Here is a 27,848-nt window from a genome sequence, read left to right on the forward strand (position 1 = left end):
TGCATTATTACTTTTTCAATACCCTGCTTTACTTTTTTTTTCTACCAAGTACCCTAATCACCTCACAGTTCCCTCATTTGTTTCCTTGATCCAATCCAAATAAACTATTGCAAGACTAAAACTCCCAAAATGCTACTTTAAAAAAACATCAATGGCTCCCAATTCCCTATGAAAGAGCATTCTTATATTTGAAACTTTCCACAAAATCCTTCATTTTTCATTGCTCAACTTCAAACACTGTGTGTTTCAGCTAATCCAAACTGCAGATTGTGCCCCTGTTTCCCAACTCTGTCCCTTTGGTCATTTACTGTCCACTCTGCCCATTAAAATGTTTTCCTTTTCTTCAAAAAAGTTGTTGAACTCTGCTTTTTTCATTAATACTTGTGTTTCCGCCCCAGCTAGATAGTATCTCTTCATTCTTCATATCATCATCCTGTATTTCTTGTGCAATTTGTGCAAACCTATTTTTATTTAGATTCTTGTGTATTTTTCTTATTCCTCCACATTTTAGCCAACTGGGGCTAGGGTGGTATCTTCAAAATCTCAGTATCCCAGGCAACAGCCAACTGGTTCCATGGATCTACAAATAGATACCTTAAAGAAACCAGTCTCTGAGACTCATTGGCAGTGATAAGGAAAAGCCCAGGAAACCAATTTTTTTAATTATCTTTTCATTATTTGGGCAGGAAGAAATACCCATAAAGCAAGGAGATTCAACGAGATGTTTCTCTTATAAACTTGGTTGGGAAGGTAGGGTTAAAAGTCCACAACTAGCCTACAATCTCTTAGGAATGTTTTAAGAGTTGTTTTAGAAAACACTCGATATAAGAGGGCTAGAACCACTTCTGGAGTGTTTTGATATTACAATTTCAGTATAAAATGTGTGCATCCTCATCGTCTTCAGGAGCCTTTTCCCAGTATTTTTGGCTGAGAACATCACCCAAATTCTCCCAGGTGATGTCTAATTAGATATCCAGGACCATCACTGGGCCTTTGTTCTTAGGCAACAAGTTTATAAAGCTATAGACCCGTATATAAAAGTTTCTTCAGAAGAAACCAAACCAATGAAAATAAATTATTTGTGCAATATGCAAATGACAGTAGTGATCACTTCAGCCATCTGTCTGTAAGGCAGTCACATCCTTAGAGAAAAGTCAAAGAAGAAAAAACACTAAGTTTTGGACTTGCACCCAAGGTTCTTTTCTTCTAAATATAGAAATTAATATTAAAGTCTCCGGTACATTTGTACCTACTGTCCAGGTTGCTCCCATGATTCTGCGCCCCCCCCCCCCAATCTGACTGCTCTTATCCTTAGGCAGAAAGCTCTCTCCATCTCCGCTGACAGCATCAATTCAATGCCATTCGATTATGCAGGGATCCGGGAAAGTGTACATAATTCAAACCAGAGACAGTAAGCTACTTAGTGTTTTAGATTTGTTTTTCAGGTCCTAATGGCCTATCAACTATAGCAGAGTGAAGAGTTTTCATAGTCGTCTCATTTTGAAAGCTAAACAGAGACAACAGTTTCTAGTTTATTTATGTTCCTTAATTATTTAACATAAATGGGGAAATTTTCCTTGGGGAGTTTGACATGAAAAGGAGTTTAGTCTACGTGAGTTTTATAAAAATAGAGCAATCCGGATGAGGAGACGGTTTCCCTGATCACAGTAACCACAAATAGTAAGGACCTTTCCCTGGGCAGCATGGTTTCCATGGTGATGCCTCTGGAGCCACTACAGACTCTGGTGGCAAGCTGGCTATGGCCCTGGAGCACCCTGGAGTAAACTTTCCCAGGAAAAAGATGAGACTTCCTGCCAAGGGGTCAAGTGAGGAAGAAGTAGTTTTAATTTGATAATTAAAGAGTTGTGACCCATTTTGTATCACAAACTGATGAAACAGTAAATAGACAACAAATTGTCTATAGTTGGCTTCTTCATAAATTATAGAAATGGTATAACAATAATTGTTGTACTGTATAGAAATATTATGACAATAATAATGGTACTGTATTCTGCTTATGTGCATAAACTAATAGAGTTTTATATGCCTCTGTTTATTATGAAGGGAATAATGTTAATTTCATATAACTTGCATCTACACAGTCCTGTCTACAAACATTCCTAATTATAAAATCCATGGTGCAACAGTAAAAAATAACTTCCAGATAAATGACTGTTGGGAGTTGGAAACATGGAAGAATTATAAGAAAACTACCACATTATGAAGAAATGACTGTGTTTATTCAACCGAGGCTTTATAGAGCTGTGTGCAACGGAGCTTGCCCTGACTATTAATCAATTTCAGTGACAGTAGCCAGGTCTGAAACAGAGGCATGATCCAGGCACCTGTTAGAGTGAGGTGGGAAAGAAGTGTGGGAGAAATAGAACAGCAGTGAGATGAGAAACCCTTTCTTGTGGTGGAGCTCTGTTTGGAGGTTAAAACTTAGTTGTCTTTACTCCCAGTTATAAAGAAGCCCATCCATCTGCAACTTGTGGTTTTGTCTGTGTGTGTGCGTGTGTGTGTGTGTGTGTGTCCCAAAAGTCTTCAACACAAATGAAAAAAACTAAGAGTTCTTGGACATTATCACATATTGATACCAAATACACATCAGGTGCTGTTTGAGGGACACACATGCTAGCTAAGCTTTTTCATTTACTTCTGGAATAGATCAATTCACTCTTTATGTTACCATCTTTAAAAGTATTCTTCCATATGTGTTTATGTTTCTACTTACATACACATGAAAGTTTCTTCATATGTATGGGTCCATTGTTCTTGGGTCGCTCCAATAACCACCCACTTAATCAAGTTATCTGGTTGAAAGTATACAGAAAAATGCTGTTTTCTTGGAAACACCTTACATTAGGCATTGGTGTCCCTCAGGGTCTGTGGTTTGTAGGCAACTCCACAGTTAGTGGTTTGCAAATCTGCTAACATCAGCTTCTGCTAGAGAGAGAAGAAATGTATCTTTCTGGTGCATCTTACCTGCCCACATCACCTGGTGAATCCCAGGAGAAGCCATGTGCACACCTGCTGGCTTCCACAGGGAGAGAAAGTATCCTTTTGCCTGAGATTTATAGTTAATAATGTTTGAATAAGTCCTAAGCAGAGTGAGTCCTGTTGTGCTTTTGGTATCTCATGCTACCTGACAACCATTTCAGGGTCAGCTTCAGTGAAGAAAATGTTCCAAGAAGCCAAGAATGTCTTCCAACCCCTTAACAAACTTTGTATTGAAAACAAAGTGCTAAAAGAAATATAAGTGTATGCCTTTAAAAGGAGACCTGTGGAATGAAGAGACAGAACAGCTGCCAAGTGTTCAGGATCCCACCTCCCCCATTGAACAAAGGCACCTGTATTTCACCAGAAATAAAATTTTATTAGTAACATGTCAAATATGTTTTAAAATACAGTTACCTTTCTTCTTCCTCTCAGTTTAAAAAACAATCCAATAAAAATTCTAAATCATGACCCAAATATTTTTAAATGTGAAAAAGACATATTTTAGATTATGTAACAGATACACATTTTCCGAAATAAATGTTGTAGAACACCATCTGCTTCATATTTGAGTACATTCCCACAGAACTAAATTTCTGCTCCTCTTCTTTCATTAATGGTTTATGACAAATTTATGACACTATATTTCACAATAGCCATACCAAAAATTTATGACCAAAAGAGAGTCAGACAAAAATCACTTGGCATGCTCAGATAGACAATTTATGTGACTCTCTTTTACACTGATCCTCCACCCTTTACCAAGACCCCAATAACCAAGGAGAAACAGGAAGTCCATAGCAAGGGCAGGATCTTGCAGAGCACAAAGCTTGAGAAAGAGTTCAAGACAAGAAGTGAATGAACTGGGCGCCATTTTTTACCTCAGGTTTACAATCTTCAGTCCGTGGAGCCACCCAAGCTTTTGAATTTCATAATGAATGTTTTTGTAAGATTTTCTTGTATTTGGTCAAGTAAGAGATTGTCATTCTTTGCTTTAATGTTGACAAGTGGATCTCCCTTATCTGAGTAAAATCAAGGGGAAGATCAGGAAGAGAAATTTTACCAAGTGTCATTTCCTGATTGCATTGAATCCATGTTCTTCTTCAATAAGTGTAGATAAAACTCATGCCAGAAATAATTTTCTACATATTTTACAGTGCTGTAATATTTGTGGCAAATTTAGAAAACCAGTCTTTTGGCTTTATGTTATTTACTATTTTTGCCTTTTATTTTTTCAAAGAAAAATTTATTATGGAAAATGGACACGAATATATATTCTTTGAAAGTCTGAGTATATAGGCTTGCATATATATTTACCTCAAATGATCTAGAGATTTGCTACTTAATGTGGGGTCAATAGCAGCATCTGCATCACCCGGAAAATGTGCAGAGTAAAGACTCTCAGGCCCTGTTGCAGACCTAGTAAAAGGAATCTGTATTGCAACAAGATCCCTGGTGCTTAGGAGGATTTGAGAAGCACTAATGTAGAGGATGTTTTTAATTCACTGAACTACAGGGGAATTGTTGAGGAAAGACAGAATTGCTTTAATAGGGAAATTTTGTCCCAAATATTTAACCAGGAATGTAATAACTTTTAGACACACTCCCCTTTAAAAGAAACAAAAAATTTGACACTTTTCATGTTGCTATTGTGTCGTGATAAAGTTTGAGAATAAGAACATGTAAATTAAATGACATATATTACATAAATACTCAACTACTTGAATTGATTATATACAATCTTTCATTATTTCCAACATAAGATATTTTCTTTAGTAAAACATACAACAATTACACTGAATTGTAGAATTATGAGGATTACCTTAGTAGATGATTATTTAAAGTTTACAGTTATTTTTAAAAGAAGTGTCCATCCAATAACCATTATGCTTATGTAATTAATTCTAGTTTAAAACATTCTGGGAATCCTTTCCCAAAGGATCTAGTCAGGAGCACAAAGTGTTGCTTTTCTACAAGAATCTCTGAGCAAATCAGTATCATCGCTAGAGGGCCAGGAGGCGATGAAGGACAGAACTTTAACCTTCACTAGGAGGGTACTGCAAAGACTGAGGATTAGGCTGTAATTCACAGAGGAAGCTAGAGCGGTACAGAAAGGAGATGGCTCCAGTAGCTGGTGTTAAAAAATCCTGAGGTTCATTCAAGCAGTTCACCAGCATGAGGCCCATTAGAGAAGGCTGCCTCTCTGACTTTACACACACCATACACAACTCTCAGGCTATGACTTAATGATTCTGTTTTTCACTTAAGGCTTTCCTTGACATCAACAGCAACCTGATTGGCACTGACCATGAGAGCTCGAGAGGTGAAGGGAGATGGAATTGTTCCATGTTTGCATGTGTCTCCCTTCCATCCTCACAGGGATTCCCAGGGGTGAGCTACAGCCAGCCATACTCCCCCTATGCAAGAGTGGCTTCCTAATATGCTTCCAAGTATAAAATATACTGCAAAGAAAATCTATATACTCCTTCCACTCCTTAATCTGGATCAGTAGAACTTCCCTTCTTCCTGTGCATCTTTTCATCTGCCAACACCTTGGGAGATACATGTTTGAAAACCATCCCAGATTGGAAAAGAAACCTAGGTGCTGCTCCCAGTAGAAAGTTCTTACCCTATAAGGCAAAAATCAAATCATCTGGATTCTTCCCTCATCAGTGAACTGAGCTAAGAGACTGGATATCGCTCACTTCTGGGTCCCCAGCCCTGGCATGGTGCTTGGCTCAGAATAGTTTGCTCAATAAATGGTTGTGAATTGCATTTATTTTCAAGTCTTCTTGCACTGAATTTGTTAAATCTTGGGATGTACATTCAGAACAGGCAATGCATTTGAGCTTATCCATTTTTACATATGGCTCCCCATTTAGTCTTTCTCCTGAATTAATTATTTCTGCTTTCCTTTGCTTATCCATCCAATGCAATTTCAGGAGCATTTTGCAATAATACTACACTTCATATAGTACCTATGCTGAACAGAACCTCGGCTTCTGCATTATTGGTAATTGAATGATCAATGCATTGCAGGTAGCGGGTGTTTGGGGTATACAGTGGACACAGGAAAGAAAAACTGAACATAGCAAGCAAATAACCCCCCTCATAAACACACACACACACACACACACACACACACACACACACACACACTAAACCTCCTCTTTCACTTATTAATCTGATCTCTCTCTCTCTCTCTCTCTCTCTCTCTCTCTCTCTCTCACTCTCTCTCCATTTTTCTTTTTTCATTTTCTTCTTACTAGGTCTTTGGGGGTACTTGGGCACCCACACTTAGATTCCCCCACCTCAGCTTCCTGAGCCTAAGGCTGATTCTTGTTATCAGAGAGAGGATGCCCAGGTTTAAAGTAAAAGTAATAATTTCCTACTTTGTGCATCTCTCATTAATGGAGCAAACCTATAGAGGGGTCTCCCTATCTATCAGCTGGTCATGGTAAAATGACAGTGATCTATTGGTTAATTCAGACAAGTTTACAGAGTTTAAATATAAATTACTATTTTTAAAATCAAGATAAAATTAGTCAACTCCTTATCTATGAGTTGTTAGAAAAAAAATTTTAAATGCCCCCAAAAGTATTTTTAAATAAACTGTTTTGAAATCAACACAATTAAAAAAATCATATTCACAAATACTGCTGGTTTCTAAGACAGTTCCTTTTCTACATAGGAATACAGATTAGAGAGCTCAATTGATGATGTCATCCAATAAAAAGACTTTCACATCTGTTACTGGTTTTTTGCCCAAGAGTTCTTGCTTTGTTTAAATTTTCTGGCATACAACAAATATTATAATTTCACACTTTCCTGATAATTTTTCTCTCCTCTTCTCTGTTTTAAAGTGTATTTCTATTCTCAGCTAATTTCAATATGTGGCTTTTGTTTATGCACTACATCTACTAGCGTTGGTGTCTTTTTCTTAGAGACACTGTCCTAAACCAAGCCAAGTGTTTAAAGTTTTGAAAGTATTAGAAAGGTGAATCTATTTTAAAAACTATATTATAATATAATTATCAAATTTGGAATCTTGGAATTGCCCCATTTAAAAAATATATATGTTTTTAAAAGAAGTATCTGAGAAATAAGTTCATTTATAAGCAATAAAATAAAAAATTTAAACTTTGGTGCCAAATTTTGTCCTTAACTTTTAAGTATTTATTTGTGTATTTTAAAGCTATCTCATCATCATACTAAATTGATTTTAAAACTGACCACGGGGATTATAATTTTCTACTTTCTTCTAAAGCATTTTTCCTAATTTGATTGAGCAACTAAATGTAAGGCTGACACTTGTATCAGTGTTATGACTATGTGGTCTTCGACAATGCAGGCTAATTAAGGGCACCCATATTCTATACATCAGAAGCATCCACGTTAATCATCTTGGTGATTCACTAGAGAAACCAAGTATTGAATCAAAACTAAAAACAAAATTGTCTTGAATAGAAAAAGCCTGTCTGGGTTACTAGTTGATCTTCAGCTAAGGAAGATTCTATGTTGACAAGACACCATATTTAAATTGCAAAGGCATATGATTACCAAAAGCTTGTAATACCTTCACTTAAAGCAATGTCCTTGATTATCATTATTATGTAAAAGGTGCTCTGAGAGCACATTAGTGAGCAAATCATCCTGAAACACTTTCACAGTGTCCCTCTATCTCCTGCACAATCCTTAGATTCTTATCTTGGTTATCATAGTCTTCCTGACACTCATCTTTGAGTCTTTGGTATTTTCTTAAATACACCTTTGGCACCTAGTTTTTCCAATCTGCTTAATCACTTAATGACAATTCTTGAAACAATATGCTCTGTAGGACAAAAACCCCAGATATGGAAATCAGACATCTCACCCAAACCTCACAGAATAGTATGAATCAATTCAAACAATTTCATGACTCTATCCAACTTGTTAAATAATGATTTTTCAAATTGTAAAATATCTAAACTTCACCACCAAAGGCATTCTGAAACATTTTGTCAAATAGTGAATGATCGACTATTATACAAAAAACAGTGCAAAGTTTGATCCTGGCAGCCTTAAATGCACTCTTAGCTCGATGAAGAAATAACATCATGTAGAATTTCTGTTGTTCTCACCAATTGCTGCAAATATCAACCCATGAAAAAAACACATTTTACCTGCCTACCCTTTTCCTGAGCTTCACAGCCTATAAAAAAGAAAATAGCATCATGAATAAAAATTTTAACTCTTGAAGGCCCAGCACAAATTTGAACCAACCCCTAAAGATAATCCCACCGGCAATGCTTTTTTATTAAATTTTACTTTTAAAGAAAAAAGTCTATCAAGAAACCAAAAAAAATATATAATAATTATAATAATAATAATAAAAAGGATCAGTTTGGAGTAATCCAGTTGTTATTTTCAGCAGTTAGGTGGCAGGGAATGCTTGCCCCAACTTGAATCGCCACTGATGGTACAAAGCATTTCAGAAAGAACTCCCTCTTCTCATCCTCAGAGACATAACATTATCAATGGAATCTGTTACTTTTTGTTACTTGTTATAAAGAGTGGCAGACTTTAGAACCAGGGGGCTTAAAAGTTTTAATCTATATAACAGGTTGATATAAATCCCTTTCTACACACCGTATGTTAAAAAAAAAAAAAATCTTTGCTTCTAATGCACTAATTCAATGCTTTATAAGTGGACATATTTTCAATTCAATTTGATGATACTAAGGACTGCTGAGTAATAACCATGGGTCTCTCCAATCAGTTCAGCATGCATTTCATCAAATGCACTGGTAATTAGTGCCTTATATTAACATCTTCACTATAAACAGTTCAGGCATTTAGAAACAAAGTATCAATGAACTTAACAGTTACTTTAATTCATTTTATAAATAAGCAACTGAGAATTTTGCTCCAAGTGGCTGCTAGTGTATCCCATTCCAAAAATGGCATTCTCCGAAGCATAAGGCACAATATGATATGAATGCAGCTCTTCATAATAGAGAGACTGAGAACAGCATTCCTGTACCATAAACTTCAGCCGTTTTCTTGTATCTGAATAAGCAGTCTTATAACAGGGAGCTTCTTTAAAGTATTCATAGCTCTCTTTCTCCGTCTCTAGATGTATCTTCCTCAGCAAATTGTTAATTAACACAGACCTTCTTAAGTAGGTTTCTGGGTCTTCTAGAAACCTGAGCTTCTCCAGAGAAAGTTTGAGAATGCAAGTCCTGTCCTCAGGTAATATCAGGTGCTGGAAAACAAAGTCAATCATTTAATCTAGATGTAGAAAAATGACAAGTCAAGCTTTTTGGTATGGACAACATTCAAAACAATGACAAAAGAAAAAAGAATAATAAATACTTACTTTTGGAAAATACCCATGGTAATCTTGATGTAAATCTTCTTCTTCTGCATATTTTCTCTTAAAGTAGGCTACTTTCGACGTTGTTAATGAATATGTTAATACTTTTGTTGGATAAGCTAAACAAAATAATTGGAGAAAAGTCAGATGTTACCATGGCAAAGAATATTTCATCATATAGATTCTACTTATAAAAAGAAATTGGTGACCCCAGAAATTGTTGTCCTCTCCTCACTAAAATCACATAGACATCCAGTCAGTGGCCACTTGCCATGTGGTTGAAAAGCCTGTAGGGAGGAAAAGGCCAACCTTTAGAACCAAAGAGATGGTCTAGGTTGGAAATCAATGTTTATTTCCTTTTTCAACCTCTCAGAAATCAAATACCAATACTTATTTAACCTCATAATTTTGTTTTGTTTTGTTTTGTTTGTTACCAGGGATTGAACCCAGGGGCACTAAACCACTGAGCCACATCCCCATCCCTTTTTAATATTTTATTAGAGACAGGGTCTCACTGAGTTTCTTAGGGCCTCACCAAATTGTCTGGCTTTGAACTCACAATCCTCCTACCTCAGTCTCTGGGATTACAGGTGTGCACCACCATGCCTTGCAACCTCATGCTTTTGAACATCAAAACACACCCAAAGTTGAAACTTATCAACAAAATACAATGGGAGGAACTAATGTTTTTCAACATTCTTTTAAACTGCCTAAACCACAGAGGGCATTTCATGTTGCTGTTTAAGCAAATTGGCATAAAATAGTCAGTGACCATGTTACAGTTTAAAGAAATAACTGTGTGTTGAAAGTTAAAAAAAAAAAAAAAAGCCCTAGATTATAGTTATGGTATATCATGGTCCTAACACATGGCTTAATGTATGTCAATCCCAAGTAATTGAGAGATTTAAGTAATGCTATGACTAGCAACACTGACCTTGATATGATAGCTAAAGTGAAAAACTTAGTTTTCTCCTTTAATTTACTATTTATAGAGATTGAGGATTCTGCCTTATTTAGGGAGGTATAGAGTTCCAGAGTTATGAAACAGTTTCAGAAATGAAAGGGTTTGTTCAAAGAAAGTTCCTACAATGTCCTCTAGGTGGCACTGATGCCACAGAAAGGAAGCAAGAGAAACCAGAAAAAGACAAGGAGCTTCCTATTCAAAGCAATGAATGAATGCAAACTCAGTCCAGTTCAGTACTCACTCGACCAGACCACAAAAAAAAAAAAAAAAAAAAAAAAAGCTCCTATTTAAAGATAATTTATCTCACTTTTTATCCATACCTCCGTGTAGTATTAATGTGTTGATTAAATAAATTTCTGGTAAGACATTTGATATTTTTCCTCTAGATCTTTTAAATTTTTTGAAGCCTAAGTATTAATAATATACTCTTCAATAACATGCCTTTTCTAGTTTTTCCTCCAACTTGGAGGCATCCACATAAAGCTTCCTGCAACTTCTTGTAACTGCATGGTTTTCCTGAGCCAGTAGGGAAAACTACAAAATCACACCTAAAGCATTCCAAAATTCACTGGCATCACTGTGGATTATAAACCCAAGAGAACCTTAGGTTAGAGTTGGTATGTTTTGTTAAGGGAATCCAGAATTTTAAACTACTTCTATATCTTCACTAAAAAGAGATCACTATGTAATGATAATTCACAATTGAAACAATGATAATAGTTGCTATTTTATGTACACAGTCCCTGAAATTAACAAGCAAATTTTAGTTTACATAGATTTTTCACTGCTCTCAAAAGTTTAGGGAAAAAAGAATAAAATTGGACAGAAAAGAAAGAAAACATTCCTGAACAGTTTTCTAAGGAGGTGTTTTTTAGCAAACTACATTTTTAGGTGTGTTTTTAAGGGATTTAATCAAATAATTAGATGACAATGGTTTGGTTTATCCCTTGTGATAATTATTCATGCTTTTTTAAAAACTGTGTAACTAATAACTAATAGTGGTTCACAAATATCAGCTAGCATCAGAATCATCTGTAGGGGCTCCTTAAAACAAATTGCTGGGTTTCATCCCCAGAGTTTCAGTCAGTCTGAAGTGGAGAATTTGCATTTCTTACAAATTTCCAGGTGATGATAGTGGTATTGGTCTGAGACCCACATTTTAAGAGCCTTCATGTTACATCCTTAAGTATGTGTCATAGTAGTGCCACAAAAGGGGCTGGAGATATGGCTCGGTAGGTAGAGTGCTTGCCTTGCATGCACAAGGTCCTGGGTTCAATCCCTAGCACCACCAAAAAAATAAATAAATAAATTAGTGCCACAAAAGCAAGTTGAAATGAATCAATCAACCAATTGACTTAACATCAGAGTGGCAAGCATTTGGCTTGATTGATTTTTGTTGTTGCCATCGCTTCCCTACATCAACTTAGATGCTTTAGCATCATGAACAAATCCAGACTGCATCTTAACTAAACAGTGAAGAATGAAGTCACTTTTCAACGGGAATCCCTGGGTCCACATTAAGAAGCATCAATGGCTGTTACTAGCATTATAGCTGGACAAGTCGCCATTAAAAAAAAAAAAAAAAAAAAAAAAAAACAACGTCCAGTGAATTACTGCAGTGAAGGGAAGAGTGAGGAAAGACTTGGAAATGAGAAGAGTAACTTTACCATAAGCAAACATTATTTTCATATATATCTTTTTTAAATGTCTGCTCATTTTATCTTCCTGCGTAATGTAATGTCTACGGCATTTATGACCAATTAAAAAGCTTTTAATGAATGATACAAGGGAGGGCAGGTTGTAGTTTGGAGAACCAAATGTCAAATAGACTTATTTTTCTGGCTCCCAAGTGAACCTCCAGGGAAGATATTTTGGTTTAACAGAGCAAGACAAAATAAATAAACAAATTAAAAGTATATATTAAATGACCCCAAGGTTTATAAAGATTCTGTCTGGCTATATTTAAGCAATAACCTATGATACAGAATACACTGGTCCCTGAAAATACAAGTAAATTCTCAGGAGATCTCCATTTGAGACTTCACTCTTCTGTGAGCAATGCACTTAGCCACTTAGTTTATTGCACTTACTTAAAACAACACCCACATAGGCTGTGGAAATGCTGAATAGCTTTCACAGCTGGTACCAGTTTGGCAATTACCTCCTTGCCAGCTGTTTAGCTATTTGCAATGTTTTGGGCATCAGATTTTGAAGGATGGTTTTAGACTTGTAGGCTAAAAGATATAGCAAACATGAGTTCCTACATCTGTTCTCCTGCTAGATTAGATCTCAAAAAATTCAGAGCTGGAAATTATTTATTGGTCATCTGATTCAAGGATCCTTGTTGTACAGATGAGGAAACTGTGGTGCCGAGGAGTCCAGTGGTTTATAGTCTGGGTTTTGAAATAGGTGAAAGCAAGTTTGAATTCCAGCTCTGCCACTTCTTTGTATTGTGACCTTGAACAAATTACATAAACTCTCTGCAAATGGCATTTGTAAAATGGGAATAGAAATACACTGGCTCATAAGATCACAGAAATAATTCATGGAAAGTGACTGGCACTGTGCCTAGCATATAGTAAGCACTCAACCAAATTACACCTCTTCTTAGTGCCAATAGGCACAGATCTATCATATGGAAGCAAAGTCAACCTAGCCTCCTAGCTCTGACCTGAAGATTCTTTTCCACCACCCTGCCTTATGGAGACACTGGATTATCCTTAGACAGTTAAGGGACTGCAAGAAGATATATCAAATGGATAAGCTGAAAAAATATAATAGGTTCTATAAGTGCTCCTAGAAAATGTTTCTGGCTTATTGCCATTAATCATACATTTTAGGTGAAAAAATATAAATGGTTTTTGAAGCATCAAGATAATCATCTGAATAATTAATGTTAATATGAATATCCAAAAAAGTTAGTTTATTATGATCTCTTAAACATGTGTAAATGTTTATCATTCTCCTGCAACTAAAAAGCTAAACTCCATCTAGCCAGTTATTTAGATAAAGCTAATGAGATAGATAAAAAGAGTAAAGTGATTTTATGTCTTTATGTTCTGTGTTGAGCTCTGAGAACAGCATATAAATTATAAAACTGAATTAGGTTGAGACTAAGTTTATCTCTGAAGGTGAAATAGCTAATGCTGGCTTGAATACTAAAATTGTTTTCAATGCTATGACCTCTGGGCACACAAAACATCTTTGCTACGCTTGGTATATTTCATAGTATAAAACTTCAATAAGCAACAAATTAAAAATCACAGATCGGAATGACCACCCCCCGCCATCAGAGTTCTGGCCATGAAATGTATACATATTTCTGTAAATGTTTAAAATTTGATTACAAACAATTGCTCAAAAACTCTTCCTTGTTCTGCTTCTGCCTCCAGACAACTAAAATTCTATTATTGTACAAGTGATTTCATTTGGTACACAGCCCAGGGACAGTACATTAAGAAAACATCATCAGCAAATTAATTTATAAACACTTTGAGAGAACAGACAACAGTAAAAGAAGAAGAGCCCCTGTCAGAGTAATTCATTCTTTGTCCAAAAGTAGAAATTCCAAGAAATGGTGAAGAAGTGATGTGTTAAATGTATCTTAATTCTAGGAGGGTTCTCATTTTCTCCCCAACGTTTTAATCAACATATTACAAAAAGCAAGAGTTGAAACCATTCTATCTCATCCTCACTGCAGACAGAAGGGCAGGAGACTGATCAATAGGGAGAGACGAGGTGAGTTCCATCTCAGATCAACGAGTGACTTGGGTTGTAGACAAATCATATGCTTCAGTTGCACTCTCTCTTATTGATTTCTCTTTGTCTGGTGTTAGCCTGGTAGAAGCCTTTAAAAGTCTAAGTGCCCCTATATATCGAAATAATGATCTACTGGTGGCAAAACTATCGGACATCCTTCCTGAGGGCCTTGACCACTTTTGTTTGGAAGAGTTCTCCCATCTGTCGGTGTTAGCCACATTCTGCAGTCCTGCTGCATGGTTTAAAACACTTGAGCATAACCTTCTAGAGCTGTCCCATGGCATTAGTTTAAATACTAGCCTTATAATGTATTTGCTTTGTGTCTTTGGGCTGGATATTTGGCCCCAAAGAGCCTGAATTTTCTCATCTATTAAATGGGACAACAATATCAAATTCATTGACTTGTATATGAATTGTGAGGTAATGTTAAAAGTACTTAGTGCCTAACACATATGCTCATATTTTTGCTTAATAAATGTTATACATTAATATTTGCAGGGACCTCACATTTGAAATAATAAATACATATCCTGCTCAGTGGCATTATGTTATACATAGGAGATTTGTTCTCTCTTTAGTGTTGAGCAAAGGTTGCATAGAACATTCATGAGTGTATTCACAAAGGTAGAAGGGTACAAAGTTCAAAGCTGCAATGCTGCGCCTTCTGTAGACCTTTAGCATCGACAATACTTCATCAGATACCTTTCTTCATAACCTCCTGCCTAGCACCTTTCTGTAGAATATGCTCTATGATAGCAGAACTCAGTGTCAATTTTTAGCTCTGGATCAATGGAGCAATCAGTTTCTTCAGATTTACCCCAAGTAAAATATTGACTTCCCTGGCACTTTAGCATCAGCAACAAGTTGCAGCTCCTGGAAGACTATGTTGGGAACTTCTAGAGATACTTGACAGCCACTGAGTTACATGGGTTTCTCAAATACCAGCAGCATTGTCTGGTACAAGATTCCATGTGCCTTGACATTGCTCCAAATACAGGCATGGAATAGTAAACAGAACAGCAACAGTTCCACGAACCTAGCTTGTTCCTCGGGTAATGCTTCCTGAACCAAAGAGAACACCATTAAATGAGACATGACCAGTCAGGCAATCATGAAATTACCTTAGGTCCTGTACCAAGGCCAAGTTGTCCAATAATCTAGTGCTACTGAGATGGAGATCAAGTGCAATAAGCTTCTTGAGTGCACTCTCTGACTTACCACCCTCTAGAAGTGCATTTCTTGTTTTGAGGGATCATGCTCCTTTGACTCCACCCTTTACCTTACAAAGTAGGAGTAAATCAGAGAGAAAACTGGTCATGCAACCACACTTCTGGAAATTGCTTCCAAGAAATATCTTAACCAATAATCTCTTGGAGAAAGGCTAAACTTCCTTAGGAACCCAGCATTGGCACTCAGAAAGGAGAATCTTAATCCCCAGCCTATGGATGGTAGTGGCCTTTTGGAAGGTGTCTGATCTCTATCATCCTGATCATCTTTCATTTTGATATCCCCATCAAACCCCACCCACCCATCCACATTTAGATCCATCAACAAAAACATCTCTCTAGGCCATTGTTGCTTGTGGTATCCCAGAAGGGTTTTAGAACAACATGAGCTGGTAACTAATCATTAGCATTACTCATTAAGAACATATTGGAATTCACTCTAGAGTTGGGTGATTCTCTGTCCTCATTCATATGGTACTCCCAGGTGAAGATGCTCTGGACAGAAAGTGGTCTTCATTCACAGGGTGCCTTTCTTCTAAACACTTGTCTTTGTTAAATTAATTGCATTGTGTTCAAGCTCAGCAACCACTTAAGTTAATAGATGGTATCCTTCACATTAACTCTGGAGACTGAGACATAAAGTGGCAAACCGAGTAGCACCTGGGGATAGAATCATGCCTCCAGGCTCTTGGGTCTGACTCTCTTTGCAACATCTCCAGCTTTGGTAGATGCCCCTAACCTCTAGTCCCTTTTTATAAGCACTTAAAAACTAACACATACATCCTCTTAAACACCACTACAGAATTCCCAGCCACAAACTCATCTCTCCTCTCCAGCTAGGCACCACTGATATTTAGAAGACTCTTGTAGCTCAACAATTAAGATTTATTGCATTTTACTTTTTATAGTTTATAATATAAAAAAAACAAGTATTTTATTTTCTAAATAGGAGGCCATATTAAAATCCTGGACAGAACACTAGTAAACCCATAGTGATTTCCATTATTCCCCACCACCCTACTGAGAAATATTTCAGTGAACTGGAAGGCTCTGTATTGGCCCATTTGTATAATTTTGATGAGAAAAACATTTAAACTAATTGTGTTAAACTAAAAAGGAAACGCATTAATGTATCAATGCTATTTAGATGAACTTGTCTTTTTCACACAAAAAAAAAGAAACAGGAAAAAAGAATTGTCAAGGATTTGCTCCTCCCAAAATCTGAAGGGATGCTTCTGATGCCTCTTCCTCCCTAGCTTCAGTGCTGAGTGGTTTGGGTCAATTTACTCTTGCCTCTCCTTCTGGGAGAGTTATTTCATTTTAGTTTTGTCTGGGTTCCTGAAGCATATTGCTTTGACAAATAGAGCAATCTGAACTGCTTATTCTTTGGCTTTAGAGTATTGTTGGGATGTCAGTGTTTTGACTGTTACAGCCAGCTGGCATGAGTCATCAGTAGAGATCCCAGGTGGAGAGACAAGGGCCTCATCCTCTTGGTACACATTTTGAATTCTTCAATGTGTTTCATGGCATATTCTAAATCCTGTGAAGGTCTCATGACATAAAATTTAACATGCTCATACCTGCCTAAAAACTTCCCAATACAGCTGACATATGAAAAAAGACTGAAATTAGAACTTGGTTGTAGTATAAACCTTCTCAATCCCAGCTTTATCAAAGTGTTAGACCTCCTAAGTACATGCCCCCATTACGATTTATAATATGTACAAGCATAGCTAGTATTTGCACTGATGAAGGGGGTAACTACATCCTTAAATACAAATTGGAATTTTTTTTCACAAAAAGTGTTCATTTTTTTATTCATCAGTGCGCACTCACTCTGTGGAGCCACCAATGTATCTAGGATTAAATGTTTATGTTACAATGCTAACATTTTATTTATTTTTAATTATTTAAAACTAAACACTCTGATAACATTTTTATGATTAATTACTTTTAGATAGATCTGTTCACCAAAATTTCATAATATGTAGTCTACATATTAAACACTCACAATAGAATCAAAATTAAAATTTAAGAACCTCTTTTATTTGACCTTTGGAATCAGACAGTAGTCTCAATGAAAGGGCAGATTAGGTTACATAAATTAAAGGACACCAAATGATTTTAAACTTCTATGCATATTACATAAGGGATAGGATGTACATAAATTACTAATGCACAGAACTAATACATATACATGAACCAATAATTGTGGCTACTTCACTCAAACTTTCCTAAGATTAATGGCATGACTAGAACTCTCTACACATCTCATGGCAGATGACAGTAAATCTCATTGGTCTCCTTGAATTTGTTTGTCACCATAAAATATAGTTATTATAATGGAAGAAGAGTGGGTGGTGCTAACATCTAGTGAATCTAATCTATTTTGATGGTTTGAATGGTTATCTTTAGTATTATTATTAATAATATTATTAATATTATTATTAAACTATAGATATTTCAATAACCAACTACAGAGGTCAATAATTTCAGTCTCATGATATTCATAAACCTATACCATGAGACCAGAATAAATTTTCAAATCGGTTTCTGAGGAAAATTGTTTAATTATTTGTTTTCCTAAAGGGAGGTAAAACATAGGCAGAAATGCAGCATGGTATATTTTTATGAATTTGACAGCAATTTGCTAGGCTGGTTATCTACAGGAACTGCAGGATAGCTCAGGACATGCGAAAGTTACACAGTGTTACAGAACTAAACACTCACTTAAAGACTGTATTCAGTCTTAAAAATTGAGTTTCAAGTGCTTAGCACTCATAGATTTCTATCATCATGACCTTAATGCAAATTAAATTTAAAATATTACCATAATCTCTTTTTTGCAACTTGGAGAGTTCTCTTCATTTTCTCCAATCCGTCATGCACCAGGGTATTCAGAAGGCTTACACTTGACATGTTCCCGGAGCCAGGCTACCTAATTTGGCCCACCCTATTCACATGGGTCTTAGAGAGGAGAATCTGCCAGCCCACAAATGTCCTTTTTACAGAAAACCTCTATTGACTTCTACCCAGCAACCGTCTATATAAACAACCCCTTCTATTGATCTTGTAAGTTATGGTAATGCTACACTAGCATTTATTTCACTGGATACATATTTAAACAGTAATTTCTTTTAAGCCAGTGATTACCTGGTAATGCTGACTCAATCTGAAAAGTATATTTCTAGGACAGCTTCAGAAAATCTGGTGAGAGTTCCCCTTTGCACAGCAAGCATTTCTCACAGCCTGGGGCTCATGAATGGTTACCTGAGATCTTGAAACAAGGAGATAGACACAAATAACATGGGACAAGTCAGGACTGCATTGATATGAGCTGGTTATCAAGTCAGGATCGAGCAAGTACTGGGAGGACATTATCTAAGATGTTTGAGGTGGGGCTGATCTGGACTAGACAGATTGATAAGGCTTCAAACACACAGTCACTTTAATGTTCTCCAGATTTAGGGTATCCTAAGAAATTTGGAAACAACTGATAATTGATGTCACCAGTTATTTACTCGGGGGACTATTTTGTGGAGATTATCAATCAGGTAATTTAGGAAAATCAGCTTCAGATATCCTTCATTTGTTTTCAAGTGCCAGATTTTGTATGATTTCAGGAAGTATTCCCTCTAAAGTAACAAAGCAGCAGTTAACTCAAAACGGACTGTCTTTCTCTGGAATACATGCTTGTTCTGGGAAGATTTGAAATAGCCAAATGCTTACTTCTTTGAAAACAGTTTTTCTTTAAAGGGCCATGTTCAACTGCACCTTTTCTACATGGATGTATGCTTACAGATCTCATCATCTTCTATATTTAGAGAGATGAGCTTTCCAAAGGAAGATAGGCAGCCAATAAGGAGGATCCCATCAAAAGAGAGGTGAGTTACTATGGTTACTTTTCAGGAGGTTGAGTAGCACTGAACGCTGCTCCTGGCCAAATGGACCCTTTCCAGAGGAGGATCTAAAAAGAATGTTGCTCTCCAAACGTGTTGATTCAATTAGTCCAGACTACACTGTCATTTGAGCCTGAACCATAGGCTTCCTATGGGCGCTTGCTGCTTCCAGTTCTCCTAACTGCATATCGGCCGATAAGTCAAAGAAAAACAAGGAGAATCGAAAACTTCTGAACACTACCTTACAGTGATGAGCAGGGTAATCCTCAAGAACCAATCCCAAGATTAAAAAAAAAAAAAAATCAAATCAGGTCATTTGGGACGAGCAGCTGGCCACTTTTCAATGGCGGGAGGGTGGAGTGGGATCCCGTAACATGTCCCTAGTCTCCCCCTCAGTAATGAATCTTTTCTGAAGGGTGCCTGGCTAGAGGAGTCCTGACATACCTTCCGAGCTGGGTCCACTTACCAGGAGATCGCGCATGCACCTGTTTCGCAAAGACGCGGGGTTCGGAGCTCACTAGTGCTTTTGCGGCGCTGGCACGCTTCAGACCGGCACTGACAGCAACAGCGACAGCAGTGGCGGCGGCGCGACAGCGGCAGCAGCGGCAACTGCAGCTCGGCGGGCAACCCTGGCTCCTGCAGGTCGGTCCCTCCAGTCTGTGAAGCGCCTCTCACTCCGGGTTCCGAACGCAAGGCGGGCGCGTAGCGCTTCTCGGCTCGCATTGGACCAGAGGGAGCAGATGTTATCCGGTTGCTAGGAGCGTTGCTAGGAGGCGATGACGCCCCTCCACAGCTCCGGAGCAACTTTCCTGTAGGTAGGGTGCGCTGGCGGGGGCTGCTGGGAGCAAGGTGGAGAGCAGTAACAAGGAGGGACAGCCCTGAACAGAAGGATCTCGGCTGCGCTCGCCTAAATTGGGTCCAGGACAATGGGAAGGGGAGCAGGAGATGGTGAGAGACAGGAACCTAGGCTGGTGACAAGAGCCTCATGTCCCAGGGAAGGGTCACTAGCTGTAGGCCCTAGATGAGTATCTTATATGGGGAGGTTGTTTTTGCGGACAGTGGGTACTTTCCGAGACTGAAGAAGAGGTAGGATTTTGTAGACCTCAATAGGGGAGAGACTGTGTGTGTGTGTGTGTGTGTGTGTGTGTGTGTGTGTGTGAAAGAAGTGGGGCGGGAGAAAAGGACAGAGAGACGAATGAAGCGATGCAGCGATGCAGGATGAGCAGTAAGGGACTTTTTGCCTCTTGGGACTCTCCTACTCCCCCTCCCCCACACGTGTTCCGATTTGTGTCTCTCCGGATTTGAGCAGTTGGTAGATTTTGAAGAGGGAAATACTAACTAATCCCATGCAAAACAGCGCAAAGTCTAACTCCTTTTGGCTCTTTCTGTGGTTGTGGCATGGTACCAAAGATTTCAGAAGGAAAAAAAAAAGAAGAAGAAGAAGAAGAAATGTTCCTGTGATCGAAAATACTTTCTTCACACAGTTAGAAAGATTTCATTTTGATCCAAGAGCTAAATAAAACCTCCAGCAAATATAAAAACTTCTTTAAAATAAAATGCACAAAACAAAGGTACTTTTCACAAGGAAAATTAGAGAAAGTATGCATATCTCAATCATTTACATTTTAATATAAATTTACTCAAAATTTTGTATTCTCTTGGATATCTCACTCAAGCATTGTTTTTCTATTGCTTCTTGTTTTGTTGCTAAACAGCATTGGGGAGAGTGATGATTAGAACATAAAAAGTGGGAATGGATTGAGAAGTTGTTGCCTTTGAAGCCAGGGGTGGTTGCTGTGCAGTGTTATGCTGATTCTTATCGTGCCAGCATTATGGGGGGCTGAAGAGGATAAGTAAAATGGCCCTCAGCTCTCAGGGGCACCTAGTACCTACTGGATGCCTATGGAAAACCTGGGAGTTGACATTTTGTCAGGCTTAAGGTTTAAAAAGTTGACAACCTAAAACTAAATAATAAGCCAAAGTGGGCTTATTAATACCAACTATCAATTCTCAGCTATCAGGTCAGAAAGGAGGCTTTGAGACCTGCACACCTCCAACCCAGCTAGCATTACCCCACTGCAACTTCCTTCTCACTTGCAATAGAGGATATGAGGAGCTGCTGTCAGTGCTGTCAGCCTTGCCTTCCTGTCCAGTTCATCTGCAGAGACTCCCCCTCGCTCTTCAAGGTCCAGTCATTCCGGATGTTTTTCAGTTTCCTTGAATGGAGAAGGTTCTGGCTTGGCTCAGGTATTTTGGACTTGCTGTCTCTTCTTAAATGTGCCTCCCTTTCACCTGGCTTCCTCCCACTCAGCCTTCAAGTAGCAGCTTAAATACCACTTCCTCATAGCGGCTTCCCCTGACAGCCTCCCACCGACTACATTAGTCCCCTAATTACATTCCCAAATCACACTACCGATCCCATTTCACAATATTCATCACACCACATTTTAAGCTATTTCTACCTGGTTAACAGTGTGTCCCTAGTGTGTAGCACACAGTGTCTGGTACATCAAAGGGAACCAAGAGCACATGGCAATAGATGAATTCATCCTGTCTGGCTTCACATCCCTGTTCTCACCTTAGCTGTGTAGCTGTCATTTAGTGAACTTACACAACTAGGAAGGCAGCCACTGGTGACTGTCTTTGTTGTTCAAGTTGAATGGGGGAGGGGGGAAAGACTATTCTACAGAAATGCGTTTTCTGGCCTTCATGAGACATTGTATTTATACAAAAATTTCTTTTCATTCTCAAAGCATCTTATAAAAGTCACTACCTGGGTTTTAATGGCATTGGTGAATACTCAATTCAAAGTCACTTAAATATTTTTCTAATACTCTTTTCTCCATGCCTTCCAAGTATGAGTCCTCTTAGCTAATCTGTTATCTTTCCTTAAAAAGCAGCCTTCATAATCACATGCTGTGTTTCCAAAAAGCAAAAACAAACAAACAAACAAATCCATTCTGGGAGCAGTTAGCAAACTTGACTGACAAGTGCAGGTCTTCTCATATTGTGCTTTATCAGAATAAACCAGAAAACCTTTGCTGTTGTTAATCAAAGTGGCTGAATAATTTCCAAGCCCCCTTTTCTTCTGGGACTACCTCAAAAAATTGAATAGATGTTGGAAGAAATGAAGGAAAGGTCAAGGTAATATCAAGTTCACAGAATGGCTTGGTTGCAAAACTGGAAATAGAACAATGTTTATTGAACCATGGATGTCTGGAGATATAATTTTATAAGTTCTTCAATTCTACTAAGTGAGAATTTTTACTTTTCTTTAATTAGACAATTTTGGATTTTAAACCAAAAATTAAAATGCCATACAATTTGCCTTAAAATTTATTCAATTTTAATTTTCTCACTATTGAATCTGTCCTTCCTCAAAATGACCACAAATACTTATCCTGTCTCTTGCTCCTTATCTCTCTGCTGAAAAGAATGAGATGTTTTATTATGTTGTAGAATATACTTCAAAGTTCATCAGAGCTTTGAAACACCACCCCAGTTTTCTCTTGAGCCATATTTCTGAATTTCTGGAAAAATATATAATGTGATTTGGTTCATCAATAACATGCTACTCAACATGTTTATAATTTTTTTAGCTGCTATAATATAGGACAAAAAAATCGAAAGAATAAAAGAACCAAAGTCAGACATGGCTATCTCAATTAATCATTTAAGCCTGGGTAAGTCTCAAAGCAATATCAGAAGACAGCATTGGGAAATACTCAACCTACAGTCATTTATAATATATGTCAAGTTTTAGGCTTTCCAGATCATGTGCTGTAAGATTAATATATGGAAAAATCTGTTCCCTCTGCATTGTTTCATATTATTTGCTTTGGTGTGTTTGTCACATATGTATGCATCAGTGCTCATACACATGTATAAATGTTCTACATGTAGAAATGTTCAACCCTCCTCAGCATACAAAACTCTTTGCCCTGTGGCTTTGGAAATATGAACTCAAATAATCTTATTTGCAAACATGTCCCCTTGGTGTTGAAGTGCTCTAAATCCAACACAACTATGGGTGAACAACTATAATGTTCTAGTACTACAACAGATTAAGAACTTCAGCAACAAATGGGCTGGCCATTAGCAAGCTTTCTGTAAACAATTGTACTACCACAACATTGGAAATAAGAAATTGTTTTTTAAAAAAGAGGAAGATGTAGGTGTACTAGACACAGACTAGAGGATTCTAACCAACACTATTTCATTTTCCTGGGCACAAAAACTACAGTTCCAACCTTCTTAACTATAGGAAAAGCCATGTGACTAAATCTGGCCAATAGTGTTTGGGCAGGAGTGAGGATCCCCATTCTAATTCTGGCCTTGAAAGCAAATTATTTCATTCTCATATTTTTCCTGCCCCCAGTTTGCATGGTGATATATGCCGCCCATAAATATCTGAGATTTCCAAGTCACAAAGGAGACTCCATCTCTAAGATGTTGCCACAGAGAAAGGTGCATGGGTAAAACCAACCCAGATAATAGAGTAAGAAACCTTTTCATGCTAATGCACTGATATTTAGGGTTGTTTATTACAACAGCAGTATTACTTACCTCAACTAGCACAGCATGTAAAAATGGTGATAGACGAAACATCCATAGATGGATTCTTATTGGTTTGGGGGGTATCAGCCATGCTTTTATTGCTATAGAGGTATGTGATTATAACAGCCTGACTCCCTCCAGTTTGAGCTTGCTGCATATAAGCCTGGTAGACTTATCAGGACTGAATAAACATGGAGATGAAAGAGCTATAGAGGAGGGCCCCTCTGATGAAAAATTACCTGTGTTTTGTACATTAACACCTACATTTTGCTTCCTCATAATCCTCTTCCAGAACAATTTAGTTACTCAGGTATCTTTCTATTTATATAGCTCCTTACTTAACTGTTATTTTAAATGCAATACTTTAAACAAGTATTTGAGACAATATATGTTTTGTATAAAACCAACTATAACAGCCTATAGAACCCTGAACCTAAATAAGTTATATGGATCATGAATGCAATGCTTATAGTTCTAATATACATATCTGCAGTTGGTATAGTTTTGAAGCTAATGGTTTTGAATATACTAAAATAAGTAATATCGTTCAGACTCATAAAATTTGCATGTTGATGCTGCAAAACTGTATCTTTTTTAACATAAAAATTTCACACATGTACATATAAGCCATCTGCTAAAACTTTATTGATAAAACCAGTAGCAGCAGTTTTACAAAATTGGAATGATTTTCAGTTTTGAACTATCATGAATTCAGTTGCAGCAGACATTTTGTACAAACTGGGGCTAATGCTTCTTCTATGTTCTGTTTTAAACAAAAAGCAATTAGAATTTATCCTCATGCATTTAAATATATAATACAGAAATAGTTTTTAGGCAGCATAAAATATGCTTTTCAACATCACTCTGAGACTGAACATCTGCCTTAAGCATTATTTGTACAAGAAAAACAGTATAATTCTTCTCATCATGAACTTATTCTTTATCACAGGTAAACAATGTTATATTTTCTAACATTTTCAAAGGGTGTTTCTAACACAAGAGTTAAATATTTCACTGATTTGCCTAGCTGAAACAAGACAGAACAGTGGAACAGTAATACATTACAACCATTGTTATGAAATCCTGAACATTACAAAAGGTAAAAAGGTGTTCTAAAGTTTAACAATTAAAAAAATGTCCCAGCCTTTTCCTTTACACTAACTAATCATTGATAGAAGTAAACTTAGAAGTGGAAGGGGTCATTACATTCTATAGCTGCCCCTTCTGGAAACAGCCAGAGATACATTCATGCTTCTTCAATGAGACACACCAAAGTCAATGAAGTCACGCTAGGAGAAACACAAGGACACCTGTGTGGAATGTTCTGAAGAATTTCAGAAGTTTCTAAAATGAAGATCCAACACTTCAGGGGAGTGCCCTCTCTCTTGAACAATTGGACTACCTAGGGACTTTCTGCTGGAAAACTTTAGAGAAGGAAATATAATAGTGGCCAGTTCGGAAAATGCCTATGAAACACAGGCAGAGGTTTAGGGTGACCCCTCCACTACAACAGTATATAGCCTTGGACTATCAGTTTGTGGAGGGGTTCTTTTAGTGATCTGGAAATCTAGAGGAAGACCTGATATCACGTTAAACCATGTTATAGTAAATTCTCCCCAAAAGTGAAACATATAAAACTATTGATCATTATTGACAACCACCAAAAACTCAGGACAGCACAGTACATACAGGGAATGTACTTAAAAAGTAAACATGATATACACGATATACAAAAAGCACAGGTTCACAACCTCAATACATCTGCAACATCCAGCTGTGAGCAGAATAGTAACATAAAGCCCATTCCCTGCTAAGAACACTGTGTTCCACATAACGGTAAAATCTCCTGAAAATCTCCTAAAATAGTTACATATGTTCAAAATGAATGAATCATTCACATTTACATTTTTTCATGCAAGTTCTTCAAGGACACCCATCAAAAGTTGAGATATAAAGAAAAACCAAAAAATATTTTAAAACAACAGAGCTGCACACAGTATGCATATGGTGAAACATAAATGTGTGAATGTGAACAACTGTTTCCAATGCCATCTGAAGACGAAGAAAAAAATTGAGAATCAGATTTATCTTGCACTATGAATACAAATAAAATATCGCTATGAAATCTTGGATGTACCTTTAAAATGATGTTTTAAAATTTTACTATTTTTCTAGGAGAAAATAAAAGGATATTTAAGAAAAAAATGATTGTGGGTAAGGAAAGTCACTTGGGAAGTAAGAGATAAGCCTGAGTCTTCAAAAGAAAATGATAACAGACATTTAATGACCTTTTTCTTGTGTGTGTGTGTGTGTGTGTGTGTGTGTGTAAGAACTTTTCTGTGTACTGTATTCAAATCCCATGGTGGGGTAGAAAAAAAAAGTCATTCAATTTTGATACTTTCCCTGTAATTGAAGTTAAATTGTTCTAAAGAAAGATCTGCATTCAACGCAAAGATTGGCAAACCACCTGAAAAGATTTGCAATTTGTTGTGTGGTCAGTTTTGAACAACAAAAATAGAACCTAATACTTTATTTTTATTTTCTCAGAGGCAGAATGACTAAAGATCATTCCAACTGTAACTTGCAGTCAGACAAATTACTGGCAGAGATCTAAAAGTGTCAATTACTTTGATATAGCAACATAAAAAGTGGATCTGACCTTAATATAAAAATAAAATAGCTTGCAGTCTCCAAAAACCTTGTAAGTCTTCAAAAACTCTGCAAAGTGTTTTTTCTATCAGCACCTGGTCATATATATAACCAGGTTTATTTATTTATTAACAAATCCAGGTTCCACAAGATCCTGCAGCTACAAAGCAAAGGGCAGTTGATGCATAGAGGGAAAAAAAAATCTCAAAACATTCATCAGATATTGATCACCAATCAGGCCTCCTCGTTCACCCAGTGTGATTATCAGTGCTATCATTCCAATACCCAATTACGTGTCCATTCAGCCTCTGCATTACCATGGGTCATCCTTCCATTAAAAAAATCAGAGCTGCTGTGTGATTTGGATGCTTACAAATAACTCTTAATTTGTGCAATTGACTATGACAGGGCATTATTGCAAAACTTCCTTTCTGTTGGCAGAAGTGATAAAGGTAAAGTCATATAAACTAGTAACAGAAGATGGTTTTCTTTCCTTAGTAATAACAATTAGCATTTTTGTCACCATATGTTTAAATTATTGCTTAACAAAGGAAAACACTATAGAGTTGCTAAATTTGGGTGCAGATCTGCATAAACTTCAGAAATTTCTGTTTAGATTCCAAAAGAGAGAAAAGAAAAATATTGGTTAACATAAATTAGAAAATGTGATATTCTTCATAAATCTTCATTCCAAATGTAAAACAAACCCCATATTACCTAGGTGAAATTGATTTCAGATTGGGTTGCTACATTTTATTTGATAGATCATATGAAGAAATCCATTTACTTTCCTAAGAACATTAAAATCTGTCCTACCAATTGGAACTAGAAATAAAAGTAAAAGGTCATAAACTGTGATACATTAAGACAATGGAATATTTTTAAGAAATGTACTATCAAGGCATAAAAAAGCATGAAAACTTAAATGCGTGTTAGTAAGTTAAAGGAGCAAGTCTGAAAATTCTACATGTCATTTGGTTCCAACTATATAACATTCTGGAGAAGGTAAAACTATGGAGAGAGGAAAAAGATAAATGGTTGCCAGACTTAGTGCGGAGGGAGGAATGAAGTGACAGAGCTTAGAGGATTTTTAGGGCAGTGAAAATATTCTACATGATATACAACAAGAAGTACATATCATTATATATTCTTCAAAACCCACAGAATATGCAATACCCTAATGAACCTTAAGGTAAATTATTCATTTCAAATAATTATGTATCAACATAAGTTCATTCACTATAACAGATGGAACACTGCAGTGGACAGAATAGTTAAAAGTCTGTGTGAATGGGGATCAGGGTAAATGGGAACTCTGTACTTTCTGCTTAATTTTGCTGTGACCCTAAAATTGAACTAAAAAATAAAATGCATTGATGTTTTATAAAAAAAAATAAAAAGATCACAAAACCATCGTGCTTTCATCTAAAAATACAAGTCAA

The 27,848-nt window shown here is 36.9% G+C and overlaps 1 protein-coding gene across 1 annotated transcript; it reads right to left on the reverse strand.

Moving 5' to 3' along the window:
* Positions 1-3,355: 3,355 nt before the first annotated feature.
* LOC124104659 (SERTA domain-containing protein 4-like) lies at positions 3,356-26,733 on the reverse strand. The gene is made up of 4 exons (XM_058584596.1): positions 26,724-26,733; positions 19,667-19,870; positions 9,356-9,471; positions 3,356-9,241 (listed from the first exon to the last, which is right to left on the reverse strand). The coding sequence occupies exons 1-4, from the start codon at positions 26,731-26,733 to the stop codon at positions 8,867-8,869; spliced, it is 705 nt and encodes a 234-aa protein (XP_058440579.1). The 3' UTR covers positions 3,356-8,866.
* Positions 26,734-27,848: the final 1,115 nt, after the last annotated feature.

Source organism: Marmota monax, unplaced genomic scaffold, assembly GCF_021218885.2.
Source record: "Marmota monax isolate L192 unplaced genomic scaffold, Marmota_monax_Labrador192_F-V1.1 WCK01_AAM20220418_F8-fsc00001, whole genome shotgun sequence".
In the NCBI taxonomy this organism is placed as follows: Eukaryota; Metazoa; Chordata; class Mammalia; order Rodentia; family Sciuridae; genus Marmota; species Marmota monax.